This window comes from Dendropsophus ebraccatus, chromosome 7, assembly GCF_027789765.1.
Source record: "Dendropsophus ebraccatus isolate aDenEbr1 chromosome 7, aDenEbr1.pat, whole genome shotgun sequence".
Classification (NCBI taxonomy): domain Eukaryota; kingdom Metazoa; phylum Chordata; class Amphibia; order Anura; family Hylidae; genus Dendropsophus; species Dendropsophus ebraccatus.
In genome coordinates, this window is record NC_091460.1 from 130821580 (window position 1) to 130842651 (window position 21072).

Consider the following 21072-nt stretch of genomic DNA (forward strand, 5'->3'; position numbering starts at 1 on the left):
ATAGCTCCCTGTACTGGGTGGGAGGGGGAGTGGGGGAGGAGCATGGTCTGCATAGCGGGGTCTATAACACTGTTCTCTGACCCAGGAAGTCTTCCTCACCTTCCAAATCATAGCAGATCCACTTCATGCTGGGGCTTACATCAGGGGACAGGACTGTGGAGGTAATCTCTTCATAGCTGTAACCCCTCTCTCCCCGGACATAGTGCTGCTATACTGTGCCCACATCTGTCATGCTCATTCCTTCACGCTCTCCGCAGTCTCTGTCATTCCTGATTGGTCCACGCTGAACACGCGCCCCTTCTCCATTGCTGTCATGTGACACACAGACCTCTGACAGCAGCCTTGCTTCTCTATTTTAGCCTGTTGTACTACGCTACTGCATTATGGGGATCTGCAGCTCCATCCTGTGTCTACAAACTGCGGCTGTGTTATCAGGGTTATGCAGTTACTATACATTATACTCCGCATGCTGATTGTTATACTGTACAGTAACTTATAATATCACAGATTCTGCTGTTTCTAAATGTTTGTTTCATTCGTTTTACCTGTTATTCAGAATAATAAATCATTATTTTTGGGGTGTGGAACCAATTTCTATGATTTCTTATGAAAAAATTTGCTTTTGTTTAAGAGTGGATTTGGATTACAAGCGCGGCCCCGAAACTAATTATGCTCGTAATCCAAGGCACCACTGTATATGGCATATTTGCCTAATAAACCCAATTTTTCTTAAAATCACCTGTACTATTGATTTCTGCAAAAAAATTTAAATAAAAAAAATAACGACAGTGACACTTTAAAAGGGTATTCCAGGAAAAATCCACAGAAAAGGCGAAAAGTAGGAGGTTGTAATCTCCGTATCTCCTGCCGATCTCTGTATCGGGCCACATCAGCTCTGTTTTGAATAGAGCCCCCCCCCCCTACGATCTCCTAATTTTCCCTGGCGTATCCCTTTAAAGAAGCAGTTCACCCCAAAAAATTTTGGGCCCCCCCGGTAGCTGCTGGCATGTATACTCACGGAAAATGATCGATGTCCCGCGGCGCAGCTCCGTTCCCGTCCCGCGGTGCCGTTCAAATCCGGCGCGCTCACTTCCGCCGGCGCTGTGACTCCTCTTTTGTCCCTTGTAATTTGAACCCCGGAAGTCACGCGCTTCCATAGAGAATGCATGGAAGCGAGTGACTTCCGGCCTATAATGACAGCTCAGAGAAGAGGACTCACAGCGTCGGCGGAAGTGAGCGCACGCCGGATTTGAACGGCACCGCGGGAAGGGAACCGAGATGCGCTGCGGGACATCGATCATCTTCCGTGAGTATACATCCCAGCGGCTACCGGGGGGGGGGGGGCAAAAAAAATATTTGGTGAACGGTTTCTTTAATTATTCTTTATTCAGGCTGTGTTCATACTTGCGATTTTTCCTGTTGTTTTTGCGTCCAGCTGCGCAATTTGACACACAATTGGCCAAAAATCAAGGCAAAACCTAATCAAAAATGCCATAAAAACGCGATATGTTAACACAGCCTCAAGGTTCATTATATTGAGGTAAAGGAAAAATAGTGTGTACCATCCTCGCCCCTCCGTCATGCAGGAGTTATCACTATTTCAATGTGAGGACTGCAGCAGATCGGAAGTGTTTGGGGGAAGCCTGTGCTTTTTAGTATAATCCACAAATAACACTGAGCCTTATTTACTGAATACTTGGTAGTTACAGTACTGCCAAATGTGTTGGCATGATATAAAGAGAACATACTTGCTCACACAATTTGCTATATCCACAGGTTTTGGACACACACTTCTGCTCGCTCTAGCCAAATATACAGCAAGTTACTGGGTCTTTATATAGTTAGTGCTGATCAGTCAGGGTGTGAACACTCACTCACTGATAATAACTGACATGTCCCTAGGATGTCTATTCACATGTCCCTATTATGCTTAAATAATATCATCCTAAGACCTATACCTTACAAGTATATTACTGGTTTTAGCTTCAGCATGCTTTTGCTTGATTCTTTCCTGAAAGGAAGTTGTGTAGTCCTCTTTGTTCTCATTGTGGTATTGTCTCAGCAGCTCCCTGGCTCCTCCCTTCTGAAACAAAGCCTCATTCTCTGCTGTCTCAGGAAGAGTGGCTGGATTTTGTTTCCGAGCTCAAGCCCCACCCCCTGAGTGATACCCCCACCTGCTACTAGCCCCTACCCCTCCCATCAAATACACATATGCCTATTTTTATGGGGATATTCAGGGAAGAATGAGATGTGTTTACAGCATGCAGATGTTTGCTGAACAATGCCACATGCAGAGGAGCAGGCAGGGAATGAATACAGCAGCTGTTGCAGGCAGGCTTATTGATCAACTAGCTTTAAATAAAGCCCGCCCCACCCCCCCCCAAACAAGGCACTTCCGCCCTAAACTATGGCACCATCCAAAAGTAAAGCCCCCTAACCACCCACTTGATCCAGAACCCCCCCCCCCCCTGACCTAATCCCATTTGTGGACCTTGGACCTTGACAGCCAGCGCCGCAGGCACACTGTTCCATGGCCCCCATGTCCTGCCGCATGTACCGACGTCCTGATAAACACTCCTGGTCCTACAGGACGTTGGTGAGCATGACGGGAGGCCGGTGGTAGGAAGATGAGGGGGGAGGCTGGGTGGACAGAAATAAGACACCCCCCTAAAATAAGACAGGGTGCCTCTTTGGGAGGATAAAATAATATAAGGCCCTGTCTTATTTTCAGAGAAACGCAGTATATAATATATGATTTGACAGTGAAGAGTAACAAATCCTAATGCCGCCTGGGCTTTATGACCTTCATCAATTATTAACGTCTCTTGGATGGTTAAGTAAAATAGTCATCAAAATCCTCTGCTGCTTTGTTCCTAAGCCAATGCTTCCACTTCGCTAAAAATACACAAGCTTTGACAGAAGGGAGTTGAAGCTTTTCTATTGCCTTAACAACACCAAACAAACATGACCGGCGTGGTGTTATTCTTACTGTCCTGGCCTCATTATTACACCAGTCCAGCCACTTGTCATGTGGAAGGCGGCGGCGGAGATAAACAGCACAGGGACGCATTGGAGAATTGCATCGGCCCTCGCATCTCCTAATTGTGAACCCTTCGCTGAACTCTAATGTTTACTTACACAAGAGACCGGTCTGATTCTTTCTTCTTAGGACCTTGTTTCCTCATCTAGCATCTATCCTCCTACCTCATAGTGATATACAAAAAGGAATAAAACAAAAACTTCTCATATTTCTTATTAAGTATTTGGGAAAGATATGCTGTTATGGTTTGGATAGTTTTTTTTTTTTTTTTTTCTTCAGGTTTTGAGCAGAAAGCGTGAAGAATTGGTGGCTTACATTTTTACAATTTGTGTATAGAAATCCATGCATAGATGCTTGGCCAAACACACCAGTATGCTACTCAGCGATTACTTAGACACATGTTTTTATATATGGCCCTATAGTAGCTGACCCCCTCTGAGATGTGCTCCCTGTGCTGCTGCCCCCTATATTAGATGGCCCCCTTTACTACTTACAGCCCCCTATATTAGATGGCCCCCTGTGCTCCTTACTGCTCCCTAAAATAAATGGCCCTGTGTGTTGTCCCTATAGTAGTGCCCCTTTTTGCATCTCTTTATGTATAGATTATTATTCAAGTTAAAGGAGACCTGTCAGCCGGGTCAGCCCCCCCGAACACACCCCACCACCGGACAGGGCCCATCATACATACCGTCTCCTGCGCTTCTTGCTCCCGATCCCGCCACGGAGATATGGCTGTCGGCTTATCAGCGTGCTGACTATGCAGATGAGCAGAAATGAGTCCGATGGCCATAGGAAATCAATGGAGCAGTGATTTCCTATGGCAATGGGACTCATCTCAGCTCATCTACATATTGAGTGCGCTGATAAGCCGACAGCCATATCTCCGTGGCGGGATCAGGAGCGGGATACGCAGGAGCCGGTATGTATGACTGGTCCTGTCCGTGGGGGGGTTCGGGGGGCGCTGACCCAACTGACAGGCGAAAAATTTTATTAAAGTACTGTATTGCCCCCCAAAGTTATACAAATCACCAATATACACTTATTACGGGAAATGCTTATAAAGTACTTTTTTTTTCTCTGCACTTACTACTGCATTAAGGCTTCACTTCCTGGATAACATCGTGATGTCACTTTCTGGATAAAATGGTGGTCACTTCCTGGATAACATGGTGATGTCACTTCCTGGATAACATGGTGATGTCACTTCCTGGATAAACATGGTGATGTCACTTCCTGGATAAACATGGTGATGTCACTTCCTGGATAAACATGGTGATGTCACTTCCTGGATAAACATGGTGATGTCACTTCCTGGATAACATCGTGATGTCACTTCCTGGATAAAATGGTGGTCACTTCCTGGATAACATGGTGATGTCACTTCCTTGATACCATGATGATGTCACAACCCGACTCCCAGAGCTGTGCGGGCTGTGGCTGCTGGAGTGGATGATGGCAGAGGGATGCTCAGTGTCCCTCCTGTGCCCTGTGTCCCTCAGTGACATCTGACATCACCATGTTATCCAGGAAGTGACATCACCATGTTACCCAGGAAGTGAAGCCTTGATGCAGTAGTAAGTGCAGGGAAAAAGCACTTTATATTTCCTGTAATAATTGTATATTGGTGATTTATATAACTTTTGGGGGGCAATACAATACTTTAATAAAAATCTTCCCGGACTTCTCCTTTAAAGGACAACTCTGGTGGTAGAAAAAAAAAAACCACGCTGACAGACACAGATCTTATACTTACCATCTCTTTTGAGTAAACCGCCATTGCAAGTGGGGGGGGGGGGGGGAAGAGGCGGAAGGCTCCAGACAGCTGATTAACGCACATTACAAGTTATATAACTTTGTAAGGGTGCGTTTACGTAGAGAGATTTATCTGATAGATTTTTTGAAGCCAAAGCCAGGAACAGACTATAAACAGCGAACAGGTCATAAAGGAAAGACTGAGATTTCTCCTCTTTTCAAATTCTTTTGTGACTTTGGTTTAAAAATAAGTCAGATAAATCTCTGTGTAAACGCACCATAATGTGTGTTAATTAGGAGAGAAAAAAACGAATAAAGTTATGGAAACTGGTGTTTAAAAAAAAAAAAAAAAACGGTTGTGGTCAGTTTCTGCCAAAAAAAAAAAAACCTGATACGAATCAAACTGATATATGTGAACCCAGCCTAATAGCAATGAGTAAGTGTATGTAAAAGGCGTAGCAAAGTTTTATCCTGCTGGAGGCCAGGAGACGCTGCCGCGCTCCTCCTTTTAGCCTTTGTGTCCTATAATAGTAAATTCATGGTTTGCATTTCAGGCATTCGTGCCGTGACCTTCCAGATAATTGTATGATTACTAGTATGAAGACGCTTTCTAGCATTACCAGTGTAGTGTCTAGTCCTGCATCCTTTGTCCTCGGGTCAGGTAATGCAGGTTTGCTAGCTGACATGTTTGCTTTGAATTGCTATACATTATCTTTATTTGCTGTCTGTAAATATTTGCTAAAGAGGTATCCGTGCAGGGAAGTGTTACGGAAAAATTCCAGCAGAGTACATAAAGGGCAAGCACAGATTTCTCTAAGTGCTCTGCAATAGTGGCAGTAATACAATGTGTGCTGCCGGGGGCCTTCTCTTCATTTACCGGCTCTACTTTACCAGCAAGACCTGAAGGAAGGTAGCGGTACTAGAGTCTCAGAATGATGTGCAAAATTACATAACCAAGAGGGGTGGTATAGTCATGGTATTGCATCTAATGTTGTTACCTTCCATAAGGCTTCTGCATAAGTACTGAAGAACTACTACTGTTTTTCACCAAAAATAAGACACCCTCCTAAAATAATACACCCCAAAATACCCTACCAACTAGCCTAAAGTAAGGCATCCCACTAAAAATAAGGCACCCTTACTCTAAACTAGGGCACCCCCCGAAAGTAAGCCCACCCAAGACTCACTTAATCCCCTCGTGGACCTGCACAGGTGATGCCGCAGGCTTACTGGTCCAAGGCCCCCCACGTCCCGCTACATGCCTGACGCATGTCCCGCGCTGATGCGCTCTTGGTCCTGCTGCTGATCCGCTCCTGTCGAGGGGGGGGGGAATAAGACATTCCCTGAAAATAAGACACAGTGCCTGTTTTTGAGCAAAAATTAATATAAGGCACTGTCTTATTTTCAGGGAAATATGGTAGTAGCACAGCATTGTAATAACACCATGCATTGGGAGTATTCAGAATTTTTGCAGCTGTGCAAAACTTGAAAATTAAAAGGGGTACTCTGACATCAGGTAAAACATGCTGCAGGAGCATATAGCATTGCTTACACATATGTCAAGTTCTTATACCACCAAACATCCAATAAAGCATCTTAGTTTTGTATTTTGTGATTGTACTTCCTGGTTGAGCAGTTGCTCAGCACTACAATTCCCAGAATGCATTGCTTTTCCTCAGCTCTTCCTTACAGTTCTCTCCCCCTGCCTCCTTCCCTCTGCCAGTTCCCTGCCTAATCCCGTTGCAGAACATGTCATGTCACTGTACACTGCAGTGAAGTTGCAGCCCCTGCTGCTTGCATTGCTTCCAATGCTTCGCATTAGGCAGCATGCTGTAAACCTACCTCTCTCCCTGAATGTCCCAATAAAGAGAAATACCGTATTTATCTGTGTTTATGGCAGGGAATAGTGATGTAGGCTGGTAGGGTTGGTAAGAGATGGTGACAGGGAGGAGCTGGGGAGCTGTAGACCATTTCAGGATGAATAACACAAAACACCATGAAGCCAGTAGTAGTAGTTGACAGCCATAGGGCTGCATCCAACTTCTTCAGCCACCAGTAGTGTTAATAAATCCATTAATGTACCTGTCCACATTTTGTATATATAGTTATTGAGTCTAACAATAGGAGATGAAACACCTTTCTACATGTCACCTGTTGTGTGTGAATTAGTTATGGTGAAAGTTCCCTGGAGCTCTCCAACCCAAGGACATGCCGGGTATAAACGTGTCACCTAGAGTGCTAAGGTGCTAAAATCACGGTTCATGTAAGATCATCCACTTCATGCTTGCAAGAAGGTAATCCCCTCACTGAGGTTACAATTCTGTTTTCTGCAGCACTGAATTGTACAATGTAGATTTTATATTCCAGGGAAGAGCAGTGCTACATCTTTTTTGTGCAGTAGCCTATGGACAGAAGTCCAACTTCTATCACATTCCAAACTGCTGACACTGTTAGATGCTGTTAGGTCAAGGAGACACCTGGTTCCTTTCATATATCCATCTGTGCTTCCAGAATATATAAAACATGCTTTTATTTCCCTTACTTCTCAGCAGCTAACCAATAAGACGCTTTTATAACTTATTACTAAAAAATTTATTTTGAGGGTATGTTCACACTATGGAATTGGCGAGGAACTTTAGGCTGCGGACTCTGCTTGAAATTCCTTGCCGATTCTGTAGTGTGAACATACCCTAAAGGGGTTTACCCAGCATGGTCTGTAATATTTCCCCTGTCTCCAGTAAGTATTTCTGCCAGTAGGTCTCTTTACTTTATATCACTCCCTATGGGTTAGGTGCTTCACATCACCACTTGCCTCCTTGGGCCGTACAGTAAGCAGTGGTGCATATAGTGCACCTCTGTTTACTATACAGAAGTCCTGTCATAGCAACCTTACTCAGAGAGGGCCTTTGGCTATACAGCCATGGCCTGGCTTGGGCTGAGCAGGAGACCTACATTTTATCCCTTCTGCCCAGTTTGACAGGAAGGAGTTAAAGGTATTATTCTGGATTAGAAAAACACAGCTTTTTTCCCCCCAGTTTATTACATTTTTCAGCACAAATAAGATATTAAAAAAAAGTTATTACAATACACATTTATACATCAGCTTTTTTTTATACCTAACCCCCTTTCCTTCTAGTACTTGTAGGAAAAAAAGAAAACGAACAAAAAAAAAAAAAAAGCAGCTCCTTTTCTGTCCCTTTTCCTCACAAACCAAGTGGTCATCCTACAAATGAGTGGGGTTTTTTTATCAGGGGCGGGCCAAGCTTGGGTCCCTTACACACTGTAACTATGGCGGCACTAGCTTTAGTCTTTTCCCCCTATAGTGCACCCTGTAAAGGACCTGTGGTGACATCATTGTCACATAATAAGGTCCTTCAGTATGTTCTCTAATGTTACTGCATTGTCTCCTGGTTGCAGTTTTGCCCTGATTTGTGCAAAATTGCGGTGAAAAGCAGCCTTTTTTTTTTTTTTTTTTGCAAATCATGGCAGAACTGTAGCCTGGATACACAATACACCACTGAAAGTATAAGTATGTTTGGGTGACCATAGGGCCCTGGGCTACCGCCCGAAACGGACCTATTATAATCCGCTACTGTTTTCCATCCATAGGCAGATTGCTGGACCTTTTACATTGGCCGATTATTGGAAACAAGTGTCCTATAAACTCTCATCCAGCCATTAATCGGCTCATGCAAAAGGTCCTATACTTGCTGGAATCGGTGCTTGGTTGCAGCAGTCACTCGGTTATGCAGCATGTTATCATTGGAGACCAACAGAGTAATGGGACACTTCCTGACTGGTGATGGATTGTTTTTGTTTTATATTTCTGAACAACCCATGTATATTGTAGCCTCCCTTTATCTAACCTCCACCTTACATTAAATAGTATAGTGTTTTTGTTTTTTGTTTTTTTTTTTCCATTGGCCCATGTCCATGAATGGCTGTCTGTGCTTCCTATACCTTTTGGGCTGTAAACATTTGCCTTTTTATTACTTTTCATTACTATGCTATATTTGAAAGGCAAATGCTTCCTTTAGTGCCATTACATGACTTTATTTGCATAATGTTCCACAACCCCTAGTATAAAGAGAGAATACAAAAGTATTACTGTGTTACTGATGAGGTAAGAGAAAACAAGTTCCGCACTCACCGGATCTGATGCAATCAGGCAAATCTTTATTGTCTGAACTTACACATAGCGGGGAGGTGATGGAACAGGGTGCTTAAACGCGCCTCTTGCGGCGACGGCCGTTTTAGGCTATACCAGCCTATCTTCTGGCCTAAGAGTACCGTCGCCGCAAGAGGCGCATTAAGCCTCATATACGGCAATATATCCACCTCCATGTACTAGGGCATATTATACACCGCTGTGCTGGTTACCTGTTTTTTTCTTTGTGGCAATTACTGTGTTACTACTTCAACAAGTATTTTTCCTAGTGACGAGACTACTCTGCTAGCCGGTGCTCCATGGACGGTGTGTGAGAGCTGCCGCCAGCTTGAGGTCTGGTGAAATGAGAATATTTACTCAGGCACACTGCCATAGAGAGCAGCCGGCTACCTTATTAAACAGGTGGATAGATAGTAAACAGATGTCACAGTCGGTCAGATCATCGGACTCGGTTTCCAGGATGTTTCTAGAGTAAATAAGAAGCATTTCCTTTTGTCAGGGCTTTATCATATTTGTAGGTAATAAAGCAGCCGTGCCTGTATAGCCAGTTCAGTGAGATGTATAGTAATAGAAATCGGTGATCAGACCGGACCTGACATTTCCTCAGGTGTTCATCACATCCAGATTATCATTTTCTTCTAACACGCCACTTTGTCCTACTTTTATGTAACGTAAAAGAATTAAAGTGCTACTCTGGCGAAAATCTGGTGTCAGAAAGTTATATAGATTTGTAATTTACTTCTGTTAAAAAATCTTAAATCTTCCCATACTTATTAGCTGCTGTATGTCATGCAGGAAATGTTGTTTTATTTTCAGCCTGACACAGTGCTCTCTGCTGCCACCTCTGTCCATGTCAGGAACTGTCCAGAGTAGCAGCAAATCCCCATAGAAAACCTCTCCTGCTCTGGACAGTTCCTGTCTGGGACAGAGCACTGTGGCTGAATGAAAATATAACAACATTTCCTGCAGGACATACAGCAGCTCATCAGCATGGGAAGACTTGAGATTTTTCAATAGAAGTAAATTACAAATAACTTTCTGACACCAGTTGATTTGAAAGAAAAGGATTTTCGTTGGACAACCCCTTTAACAGAATTGTGGTGCATCTTTTCTAGAACTGTGCATTGTACCATTACTATTTTTTTTTCCTCTTAGGAGTGTAGGAATTGACAACTGGGTGTTACCATGCCTAACAGAGGCAAAAAGAAAACATTTTTGGCATCTGTTAAGTAAAGGTTCTTTTACAGGGCCAGACATATGGCCGTGGAAGGACAATTACAATAACCGATCGGCGAGGTTTGCGCTACACTGGGCCGTACTTATGATGCTTGTTTTGTTTGTGTGACCGTGGACAGCACAGATTTGCATATATCCAATTTCCAGATCACATATGCAGTGCATACATACCTTATGTGTTGCTGTGTGATCCATCATCCGGCTCTTCCATCCTTCTCTCTGGCCTGAACATAGCGCAGAGGATGGGAGAGTTGGATGCCGGATCACAAGCAGCATAGAAGTTAAGTATGCACTGCTTGTGATCTGGAAACTAACATCACAGATATATGTAAATCCATTATGGGTTTTTTTTTTTTTTTTACTATTGGCCAAACTTCTCCTGTTTACTTAATAACATGTGTGGCCGACAACAATAAATTTTGAAGCTTGCCAGAAAGATGTGATTAGCCGAGGATCAGACGTTTTATCCCTTTTCGGCTGATCGCTTTCCCTTTTACACAAGTCTATTATTGGACAAAGGAGTGTTACTAGCAACGCCCCTGGACGATAATCGGCTGTGTAAGAGAGCCCTTTAAGGATATGCTTACAGCTATGTTGGGAGCTTTCCTGGTGTACATCAGACTTCTCCAGAGTTCAGAAGCTTTTCTGTCCTTCTGATTACATCCTGTGTGTTCAGTCTTAGGGTACAAACACACCGGGCGGATCCGCAGTGGGATTCTCGCTGTGGATCCCTGCCCTGTACACTGTAAGAGCAGAAAAACTCGCAGCAGGATGGACATCCCGCCAATCAGTGCACTGATTGGCCGAGCGGGACCTGCCGGGAGCCCTGAAGCAAGGCGGAGCGGGGACCCGGTGATGCATATGCTCCGGCGGCGTGGGGTGAAGGCAGCCGGCTGCGGACAAACTCGCAGCGGGATGTCCATCCTGCTGCGAATTTGTCTGCCCATAGAGTGTACAGGGCAGGTATCTGCAGCCGGTCTCGCTGCGAATTCGCAGTGAGAAACCCGCTGCAGATCTGCCCAGTGTGTTTGTAACGTTAGGGCATGATCACACTGAGCAAAAGCGTGGGTTCCTGCCCACCTCAGTGTCTCTATGGGAGGGCTCATGCGCCTCTGCTCCCGCCGCTCTCCGCGCAAAGAATTGACATGTCAATTTTTTGATCGGAGAGAGGCGGAAGCAGAGGCGCGCAAGCCCTCTCATAGAGAGACTGTGAGACACTGAGACAGACTGAAAGATTCACTGCAGAATTCCGCCGATTTTGCTCAGTGTGAACATGCCCTTAGACAGCAACAACAAAGCACTTAAAGGGGTACTGGGGTCCTGCCTGGGCTGCTAAATGGGCTGAGCTGCCTTGAGACGTCATGTCTCAAGCCGCAGCTCAGACCAGGAAGCGGCACGCGGACGGGAGAATGGGGCGGCGCGATTCGACACCTGGTGCTGGAACCGGGGAGGTAAGTGACTGGTGGCGTCTATATCCACCCCCTCCCCGGCCGTACACCAATAATGACTCCAGTCTGGAGTACCTCTTTAATAGAGAAGGGAAAAAAATGCAATCACTCTGGGTTCACATGTAATATTTTGATCAGTATATTTAGCCAAAACCAAAGTAGACCCAAAGAAAAACTAGATGCAACAAGGAAATGGCAGAAGACATAGCCATGCTGGATTAGAACGTAGGCAAGCATATTATATACACGGTTATATAAGTTATAGACATTGGGGGAGATTTATCAAACATGGTGTAAAGTGAATCTGGCTCAGTTGCCCCTAGCAACCAATCAGATTCCACCTTTCATTCCTCACAGACTCTTTGGAAAATGAAAGGTGGAATCTGATTGGTTGCCGGGGCAACTGCGCCAGTTTCACTTTTCACCATGTTTGATAAGTATCTACCATTGTATAGGAGTAAACAGGCCCTGTGTATAATAGAAGAACACCAGGGATAGGTACATGTTCCCAATGTGGATACTGGGATTGAGCAACGTATATTCTGCTGTGGATTACATGATTCCTTTTGCTTCTAGGGAATAGGCGGCAAAAACCACAAATGTGTTATTTATGGGGCAGCTTTCATTTCATTCTCTTGCGCTTCGGATTATAAAGTGAAACGCAACATGTAATGAATGCCAAATGTTATATTGTACTGTCTGAGCACTTTGAAGGGAACGTCTATTACTGCCATTACAATCCAACCTCTCAAACATCCATAAGCTACATGTCCGGGGGGGAACGCCTCACAAAATAAGATTTTTGGCTGAAATAGACTCGTTCCCTTTGTTTTGTAGAAATAATAGAAACCTATAATCCGTGCGCGCGGATCACAAGAAACGTTATTTATTTAGCGCCATCTCTCTTCATAATAGCGTTGAGTTTCTGTAGCTTCTATTTAATTGGAAATCAGCTTGTCGGCGGGCTCTGTGTAGTGTCTAATCTCCTGAAATATGCATGACATTCTATTTTGCTGCCTGCCACGTACTGCCTGCAGAAAATACCGCTCAAGCTGAGAAGGTAACAGTGCTGCGGAGATCAATAAGTCTGAAGTGCGCCGCCATAATCTGCCTCTCATTCTCTATACCTCTCCTGTTATCTATTCTTAGCACTGCATGCTCACTTTCATTGCATTAACTCCAGGGCAAACGCTGTGCGAATCATTTCAAGTGAGATTTTCTTCTGCGCTGTTTACGAGTACTCCATGGCACAGGCCATAGTGTCAGTCAGTCAGTCATGTGCAAAGCTTTTTCAGCCGCCACCATTAAAGGGGTACTCCGGCGAAAATCTTTTTCTTTCAAATCAACTTGTGTCAGAAAGTTATATAGATTTGTAATTTACTTCTATTAAAAAAAATCTCCAGTCTTCCCATACTTATCTGCTGCTGTATGACCTGCAGGAAATGTTGTTTTGTTTTCCTGTCTGACACAGTGCTCACTGCTACCATCTCTGTCCGAGACAGGAAGTGTACAGAGCAGGAGAGGTTTTCTGTGGGGATTCCCATAGAAAGCCTCTCCTTCTCTAGAGAGTTCATGTCTGGGACAGAGGTGGCAGCAGAGAGCACTGTGTCTGAATGAAAATAAAACATTTGCTGCAGGACATACAGCAGCAGATAAGTATGGGAAGACAGGAGATTTTTTAATAGAAGTAAATTACAAATCTATATAACTTTCTGAGACCAGTTGATTTGAAACCCCTTTAAATTACTGAAATAAAAAAAGAGAGAACAAATACTCAAATCCAGATATTTATTGCAGAATGTGAGGTGCTCAGGTACTCCTTATTCATGCTGTATGTGATACGGTGTAAGTGGATTGTACTGGGTTGGATTGCACAGCACTAAAAGTTGCCTAAGGCCTGGGCTATATTGCAACTTTTTGTAGTGCGACAGATTGATTTTTAACTGTTCAGTAACAGATGCGGTCCACAAGATTACATGCAACTAACTGCAAACGTTTGCCCTGCAGCTGTAGCTCAATCGTTAAATTGGTTATCAAGCGTAAATCTTTTTCTGGTTTCAGGAAGTTATATAGATTTGAAATTTACTTTCGTTTAAAAATCTCAAGTCTTCCCATACTTATCAGCTGCTGTATGTCCTGCAGGAAGGAGTGTATTATTTTCAGTCTGACACAGTGCTCTCTGCTGCCACCTCTGTCCCAGATAGAAACTGTCCAGAGCAGGAAATGTTTTCTTTGGGGATTTGCTACTGCTCTGGACAGTTCCTGTCTCGGCCAGAGACGCACTGTGTCAGACTAAAAAGAAAACCTTTCCCGTAGGACAAACAGCAGCTGATAAGTATGGGAAGACTTGAGATTTTAAAATAGAAAGTAAAATACGATTCTATATAACTTCCTGAAACCAGCAAAGGGGATAATCTCTTTAAGTCTGGGCTTGGCCCTTTTTTTTTTTTTTTTTTTTCCTCAAAAGATCGGCCAGGTGGTTAAGATAACAACATGCACCCACCTCCCCGACACCAGCGCTGGGGTCTGCTGTCCTCCACTCCGGTTACTGGTCCCCCGGCCGCTTCCTGGTCTGAGCGTGGACCTATGTTGTGATGTGTCAGGCCTGCTCAGCCAGTCAGTGGCCAAGGTGGGACCCCACTATGGCTTCTGACTGGCTGAGCGGGCTTGACATTTCGCCACCTGGCTCCTTGCTCAGATCAGGAAGCAGCTGGGGGACCGGGAACCAGATCAGAGGACAGTGGACCCCAGAGCTGGAGGCAGGGAGGTGGGTGCACAAAAAACTGTAAAAAAAAAAAAATATATTTAACATTTTAAAACTTGATTTATACAGTATAACACATTCCCTTTAAAGCTTACTTGTCATGATGTATGCTGAATTGATTGGTGTGAGATCCAGTTCTGTGTACCCATGTATACGACCACTCCCGATCAGTTCGGTGCACGAGCCTTATTGGATCAGAATGGGGCTTGCACACAGCACCAACCCGGTGTAATCTTATCCATGGATACTCAAACTTCTGGCGGCAAAAGGGCAGTACTTCAAAGCCGCCATGCGATGCTACTGTGCCTGTGAGACATCCAGGCCTGGCGCTACTACTTAACCTACTAATTTGCATAATTTAATGTATATTTACTAGAGATGAGCGAACCTGGAGCATGCTCGAGTCGATCCAAACCCGAAGTTACGGGATTTGATTAGCGGTGGCTGCTGAACTTGGATAAAGCCCTAAGGCTATGTGGAAAATGGATATAGTCATTGGCTCTATCCATGTTTTCCAGACAACCTTAGAGCTTTATCCAAGTTCAGCAGCCCCAGCTAATCAATACCGAACATTCGGGTTCGGATCAACTCGAACCCGAACCCGGTTGGCTCATCTCTAATATTTACCGAAAGTCCAACCAATTTTTAAGGAAAACAGCATTGTGGTCAGGGGTGATGTGGGCTACTACATGAATGATACAGTCAAGTTAGTAGATACTAACCTTTTTGTAGGATCCTTTGTGTTATATGAACTAGAAAACCATTGTGGATTTGTGTACAGAAACATCATGTATGGCAGCCTGAAATGTTTTCACGAGAGACCTATCAGTATAAGGGACGTAGAGTAATAACCACATAGATGCCGTAGTAATACATCCTATAGGCCTGGCGTGGATTTTCTGAATCTCGTTTGCTTGGATTGCGGACCTCTCATCAAGGATTGAGCGGGCAAGAAATGAATAGACAGATGGATGAAGGGATTCTAAGGTGACTCATAATGTCCTTTGGTCAGAAGTTCGGTGCAGTTGTGTGGAAGAGTTTGATCTGTGCAATCTGTCGTAGTTTTATTTTTATCACGTCACACGGCAGATGGCGATTAGAACAATTCATTCATAGCATTTCATTCACAAAAGGGATTATGGGCTCTTCAAATGCTAGGCTGAACTCTATAAGCAAATCCTTCCCTTTTTTTTTTTTTTTTCCCTTTTCGCTATATACGTAAAATTAGAGCATTTTGCATACTGACCTTAATAAACCTTGTGAAAGTAATATAGATTAACTGCAGACGCTCTTATGTAACAGTCATTCTCTCTCTCTGTACTTCACAACCACATTGGCTTCTTTTTAGAAGTACCATATTGATTCTTTTACTAGATTTTTTTTTTAATCACGTTTTTGGTTAGAATAAAGGGGTATTCCAATGCTTATTTATTCTTTAATTTTTTCAAGTAAATCTGTTTGCATTAAAAATAACCCACATATTTGTATGACAGTGTTGTGACAGTGCCAGGTAACCCCGCCGGAAGTCATTTTCCCCTGAGTTGTGATGACGTCACGACTTGGGGGTGGGGGGTGACCTGTCCTGGCTGATGGACTGGACACTCAGCCAATCAGTGACTGGAGCGGTGTCTCGCCCCAGTCATTGACTGGCTGAGTGGCCAGTCCATCAGCCGGGTCGTGACGTGTCCGCTCCAGAGAGCCGGCGGGGGTCCTTAGGCCAGTCCCACCACTCACTGCAGGCACGGGGAGAGGTAAGTTAGTACTTGTAATCAATTTCCTTTCTTGGCGAGTTTGCAAGAAAAGGCCATTCAGCCAGGCAGTGGTCGCATTACTGATCATATAGCATTTAAAAAAAATAAAATAAAAATAAAGGAGAACTCCGGGCTGGGGTGATTTTTGGCTGGGGAAGGCGAGGATGAAAGAAGTAACATGCTCTCACCTCCCCCACTCCATCGCTGGTGCTGGTATCCCACAGCCTTTGTCCCCCGGTCCTGGACGCTTCTGGTGGGGACCTGGGACGTGACGCATCAGGCCTACTCGGCCAGTCAGCAACTATGGCCGCTGACTGGCTAAGCAGACCTGACACATCACGTCCCAGGTCCCCCCTCAGACCCAGAAACAGCCAGAACCAGGGGAACAGAGCTAGAGGAATTCTGTCAGCAGCGGGGGAGGTGGGAGCATGTTACTTCTCTCATTTTACCCCTCCCAGCACCCTGCCAAAAATCACCCCAGCCCGAAGTTCTCCTTTAATGCACCCTGACTTTCTTTTAAAGCGACTCTGCACCCACAATCTGAGGGGGGGGGGGGCTTAGATTGTGTATGCATTAGGGTGGCACAACCTCTCTGTCCCTCCCTCCCGCCCTCCTCATCATTAGGAATGCTCCAGGCAGATTGTCTCCTATTCCTAACCTGTGTGTATAATGAACATGGGCTGGATCATTAAGGCACCTGTGCAATGTTCTAACAGCAGTAAATGTTCCTGGATCATTCCTAATGATGAGAGGGTGGGGAGGAAGGACAGAGAGGTTGTGTCAGCCTTATGCATATACAAATGTAAGCCCCGGCTGTTGGGCACGTTTGAGCAAGTTTAAACGTTTTTTTGGACAATAACTGCATCACCTGCCGAACGGACCCCAGGAAAGATCTTGGATTAAAAGCAGCTATCTGAAGGTACAAGAGGTTTTTCTTTTTTTGGGGGGGGGGGGGGGGGGGGGGTCAGATTGTGGATATAGAGTCGCTTTAAAAAGAAAAAAGAAAAGAGATTTGTCAGACATGGTGTAAAGTGAGACTGGCTCAGTTGCCCCTAGCAACCAATCAGATTCCACCTTTCATTTTCCAAAGAGTCTGTGAGGAATGAAAGGTGGAATCAGATTGGTTGCTAGGGGCAACTGAGCCAGTTTCACTTTACACCATGTTTGATAAATCTCCCCCAATGTGACTATTTTCTGTGCTTATTTGAGAGAACCAGTCCTCTAGATCTCTTTTCAATGAGTTTTAGGTGTTTGTCTGCGAGACTTTGCTGTATTCCATTTGAACAGACCTACAGTCAGACCCCTTTCCCCATTTTCTCAAGTAATATTGATTTTCGGCAAACGCCTTTCTGCTGCAGAGATGGGAGAAATAAACCTACGTGGATGCACGCCTAGGAACACACCACATTTTAGGAGACTAAGTAGATGCACCTATAAATAAGAGGCTCACCGCCAAAATCGAAATAAAATCCAGCTTTTTATGTTTTATGTTATTGCATTGAAGAAATGATATAAAACAAGTAGGTTATAAGAGAAATAAATGCCGACATTATGAGGGAAATTTATCAAACATTGTGTAAATTGAAACTGGCTCAGTTGCCCCTAGCAACCAATCAGATTCCACCTTTCATTCCTCACAGACTCTTTGGAAAATGAAAGGTGGAATCTGATTGGTTGCTAGGGGCAACTGAGCCAGGTTCACTTTTCACCATGTTTGATAAATCTCCCCCTATAAGTATAATAAATAATCAAGTCACGGAATAAATATAATAAACCACTTTGTATACAGAACAAATCCGTAGTTCATCCAGTTGTACATAGCATGAACGTGGCTAGAATACATCAGCTGGGACTTTATTCAGATGGCACAAAAAGTATATGCCTAAAAGAATAAATAATCAGGTATAGCCATAATGCTGCGGACTACATACACTTAATCTAAGCAATAAATAACGCTTGAATGAATAAGACCGAGAACGCTTGTCCCCACATATACTTAGCTGTAAGGCAATAGCTCTTTGGAACTGAGAACATAGAATTGGTTATAAGTCAACATTGTTCTGTATGGCACTTTACAGCTTGATCCTTATAATTGATTATAGGGACCTATATATATACACTAAGGTATACACCCGTTATTCATTATTTGTGTAGCACAGCAGGACTAAAAGGATAAGTGGTTTCTGATTTACCCATTAATAAGAACCCTCACATAATGCGTGCCTGTACTGTGTGTCCTACGGCGCTGTGTCATTGTTACTGGACTGATCAGAACAAGTAGCAATCTTAAGATTACAGTGCAGCGTGCAGAACAAGTGCGGCAAAGCTACTTCCACAATCATGTTGGTCGTGCTTTACTTCTCATTAAAAGGTTATGCTCTGATTTTTAGTTGTTGTTTGTCCTGAGCAGAAAAGGTCATGTCCTTGCTTAGAAATAATGGCTGCATAATGTGCAGTTAATCTGTTAATCTATTATTGGGTGTGCTTGTGCTGCTATAGGAAGTCTGATGTAGCCATGGTATAAGATTACTTTTACTTTACCATCTGTAAATGGCTAATGAGGGATTAAAGCGACTCTGTGCACACAATCTGCCCCCCAAACTGCTTGTACAGTCAAATAGCTGCTTTTAATCCAAGATCTGTCCTGGGGTCCGTTCGGCAGGTGATGCTGTTATTGTCCTAAAAAACAACTTTTAAACTAGCAACCCTGTGTCAAATTGGCGTGACCTAGAGTACACATGCCCTAGAATTGCGATGCCCCTCCGTCCCTCCTCCCCGTTCTATTCACTATTAGGAATGCCCCTGGGCAGGATTGTTAAGGCACATGTGCAGTGTTCAGACAAGTGATAATTAGGCTAGGTTCACACTGCATTTTCAGCATCCGTTTAACGGATCCGTTTTTTTTAACGTCCAGAAAAATAGGGTCAGCAACGTTTTTTTGTCCGTTTTGGTCCGTCAAAAAAAACGGATCCGTTTTTTTTTATAATGGAAGTCAATGGAAAAACGGATGCACACAAATGAATCCGTTTTTTGCAATCCGTTTTTCATGCGTTTTTTGCAAAAAACGGATACGTTAAACGGATGCTGAAAACGCAGTGTGAACCTAGCCTTAGGAGAAATCCTGCCCATGGGCGTTCCTAGTGGTGAAGAGGGCGGGGAGGAGGGAAGGAGAGGCGGTGCAGGCCTAGTCTCTTCATAGCTGTAACCCCTCTCTCCCCGGACAGAGAGTGCTGCATGTATGTGCCCACATCTCCCCTGCTCATTCCTTCATGCTCCCTGCAGTCTCTGTCAGCCCTTGTGTTTCCCATCCTCTCCATTACTGTTTATTAACTTATAATATCACATATTCTGCTGTTTCTGAATATTTAATTTGTTTTACATGTTGTTCAGAATAATAAATCATTATTTTTGGTGTGTGGAACCAATTGTCTTCATTTCTATGATTTCTTATGGTAAAATTTGCTTTGGTTTAAGAGTGAATTTGGATTACAAGCGCGGTCCCGGAACGCATATAGTTTTTTTGATGTTCACTTTATAGTTACTTGTTGGTAAGGGGATGAACAGTTGAAAATATAAGAATTTATGGTTCTGTAATGTCGTAGGTCATTTTAGGAAACATTTAAGCTAAGCTTAATATACAAGATTGTTTCTCATTCTTTTTTTTTCTTAACAGATCACCAGAAATTAGAACGTGAAGCAAGGATTTGCCGCTTACTGAAGCATCCTAATATTGGTAAGTTATGTAATGTAAATCTCCATCAATTTTACTGTTCCCTATATCTGTTCTGTTGCATTAAAGTGTCACTGTCATCATAGAAAATTTTTGACATATCATAGAGACATGTTAAACGTTTCGATTGGTCCGGGTCTGAGCGTTCAGCCCTGTACTCATGGGGAGAATGAGCCGGAAGAGGACTGAGCTGCAGCACATTTTCCCCTCGCTTTGTGTCGGCATAAACAGTTGGGCTCCATAGACTTACATTATGAGCCCACACAGAGCCTTCCAGCTCGTTCTCCTCATCGGTACGGGGCTGAACACTCCGATCCGGACTGATCAAAACTTTTGACACATCTCTAAGACATGTTGAAAGTTTTCTATGATGACAGTGACACTTTAAGAATTATATTGGTTACACAAATTAATGTAATGTAGCCTAAGTAAGAATACAACATAATTATCTTATGAATGTGATATTGCTGATCCATTGAAGATTGGCTTGTAAAATCCAAGAATATTACCTTGCAGCACAAAACTACATTTCTGATTGTCACCCAGTTCAATACAATGTCCTACCATAGGAAACCTTGGTAACTAGGTTTAGAGCTCTGCCCATCATTTGTTGGCTGAGTGCTTCCACTTTCTATTAAATGTATAGAGTTGGCTCTTTGGGGCATTGATAGGATCATTGCTAAGATCAGCGGGACAAGCCCTATGGCTAGGTTCACACTTTGTTTTTCCTAAAGCTTTGGCTTTCCAGGCATGATGGGAATTGTAGTTTTGTAACAGCTAGAGGGCCTGAGTTTAAAGGGAACCAATCAGCCCAATTGGGCCGATATGGTTCCCTGAACTGCTGTCTACAGCTCCTACAGCAGCCACGGCACATACCCGCCGCGGCTGCAGCAGGAGCTGTATACCCTGAAAAAAGGACTTTAATCCCCCGGGCAGCGGCTGGGAAGTACTCATCTGGGCGTCTCCCCGCCTGTATCTAGTCACCGCACTCTGCCTGTCAGCACACTCGAAGAGGATGAATGATGCGCAGAGAGTTCCTTTACTGGCCTCTCTGCCTGTCAATCATCCCTCTGAGCGCGCCGGTACCGTCATGAGTAGCGGACAACCAGGGCTAAAAATCTGAAACTTGGGCCCTGGGTGCCCAGTGCTAGTGATGTTCCTGGCTGAATCACTGACCACAAGC

The 21072-nt window shown here is 44.0% G+C and overlaps 1 protein-coding gene across 3 annotated transcripts in view; it reads left to right on the forward strand.

Moving 5' to 3' along the window:
- CAMK2D (calcium/calmodulin dependent protein kinase II delta) overlaps window positions 1–21072 on the forward strand; it is a 149425-nt gene that overhangs the window by 31663 nt on the left and 96690 nt on the right. For all 3 annotated transcript variants that reach the window (XM_069978456.1, XM_069978457.1, XM_069978458.1), the window contains exon 3: window positions 19833–19892. In XM_069978456.1, coding sequence (XP_069834557.1) covers window positions 19833–19892 — 60 coding nt within the window. The remainder of the gene's footprint in view (window positions 1–19832; window positions 19893–21072) is intronic.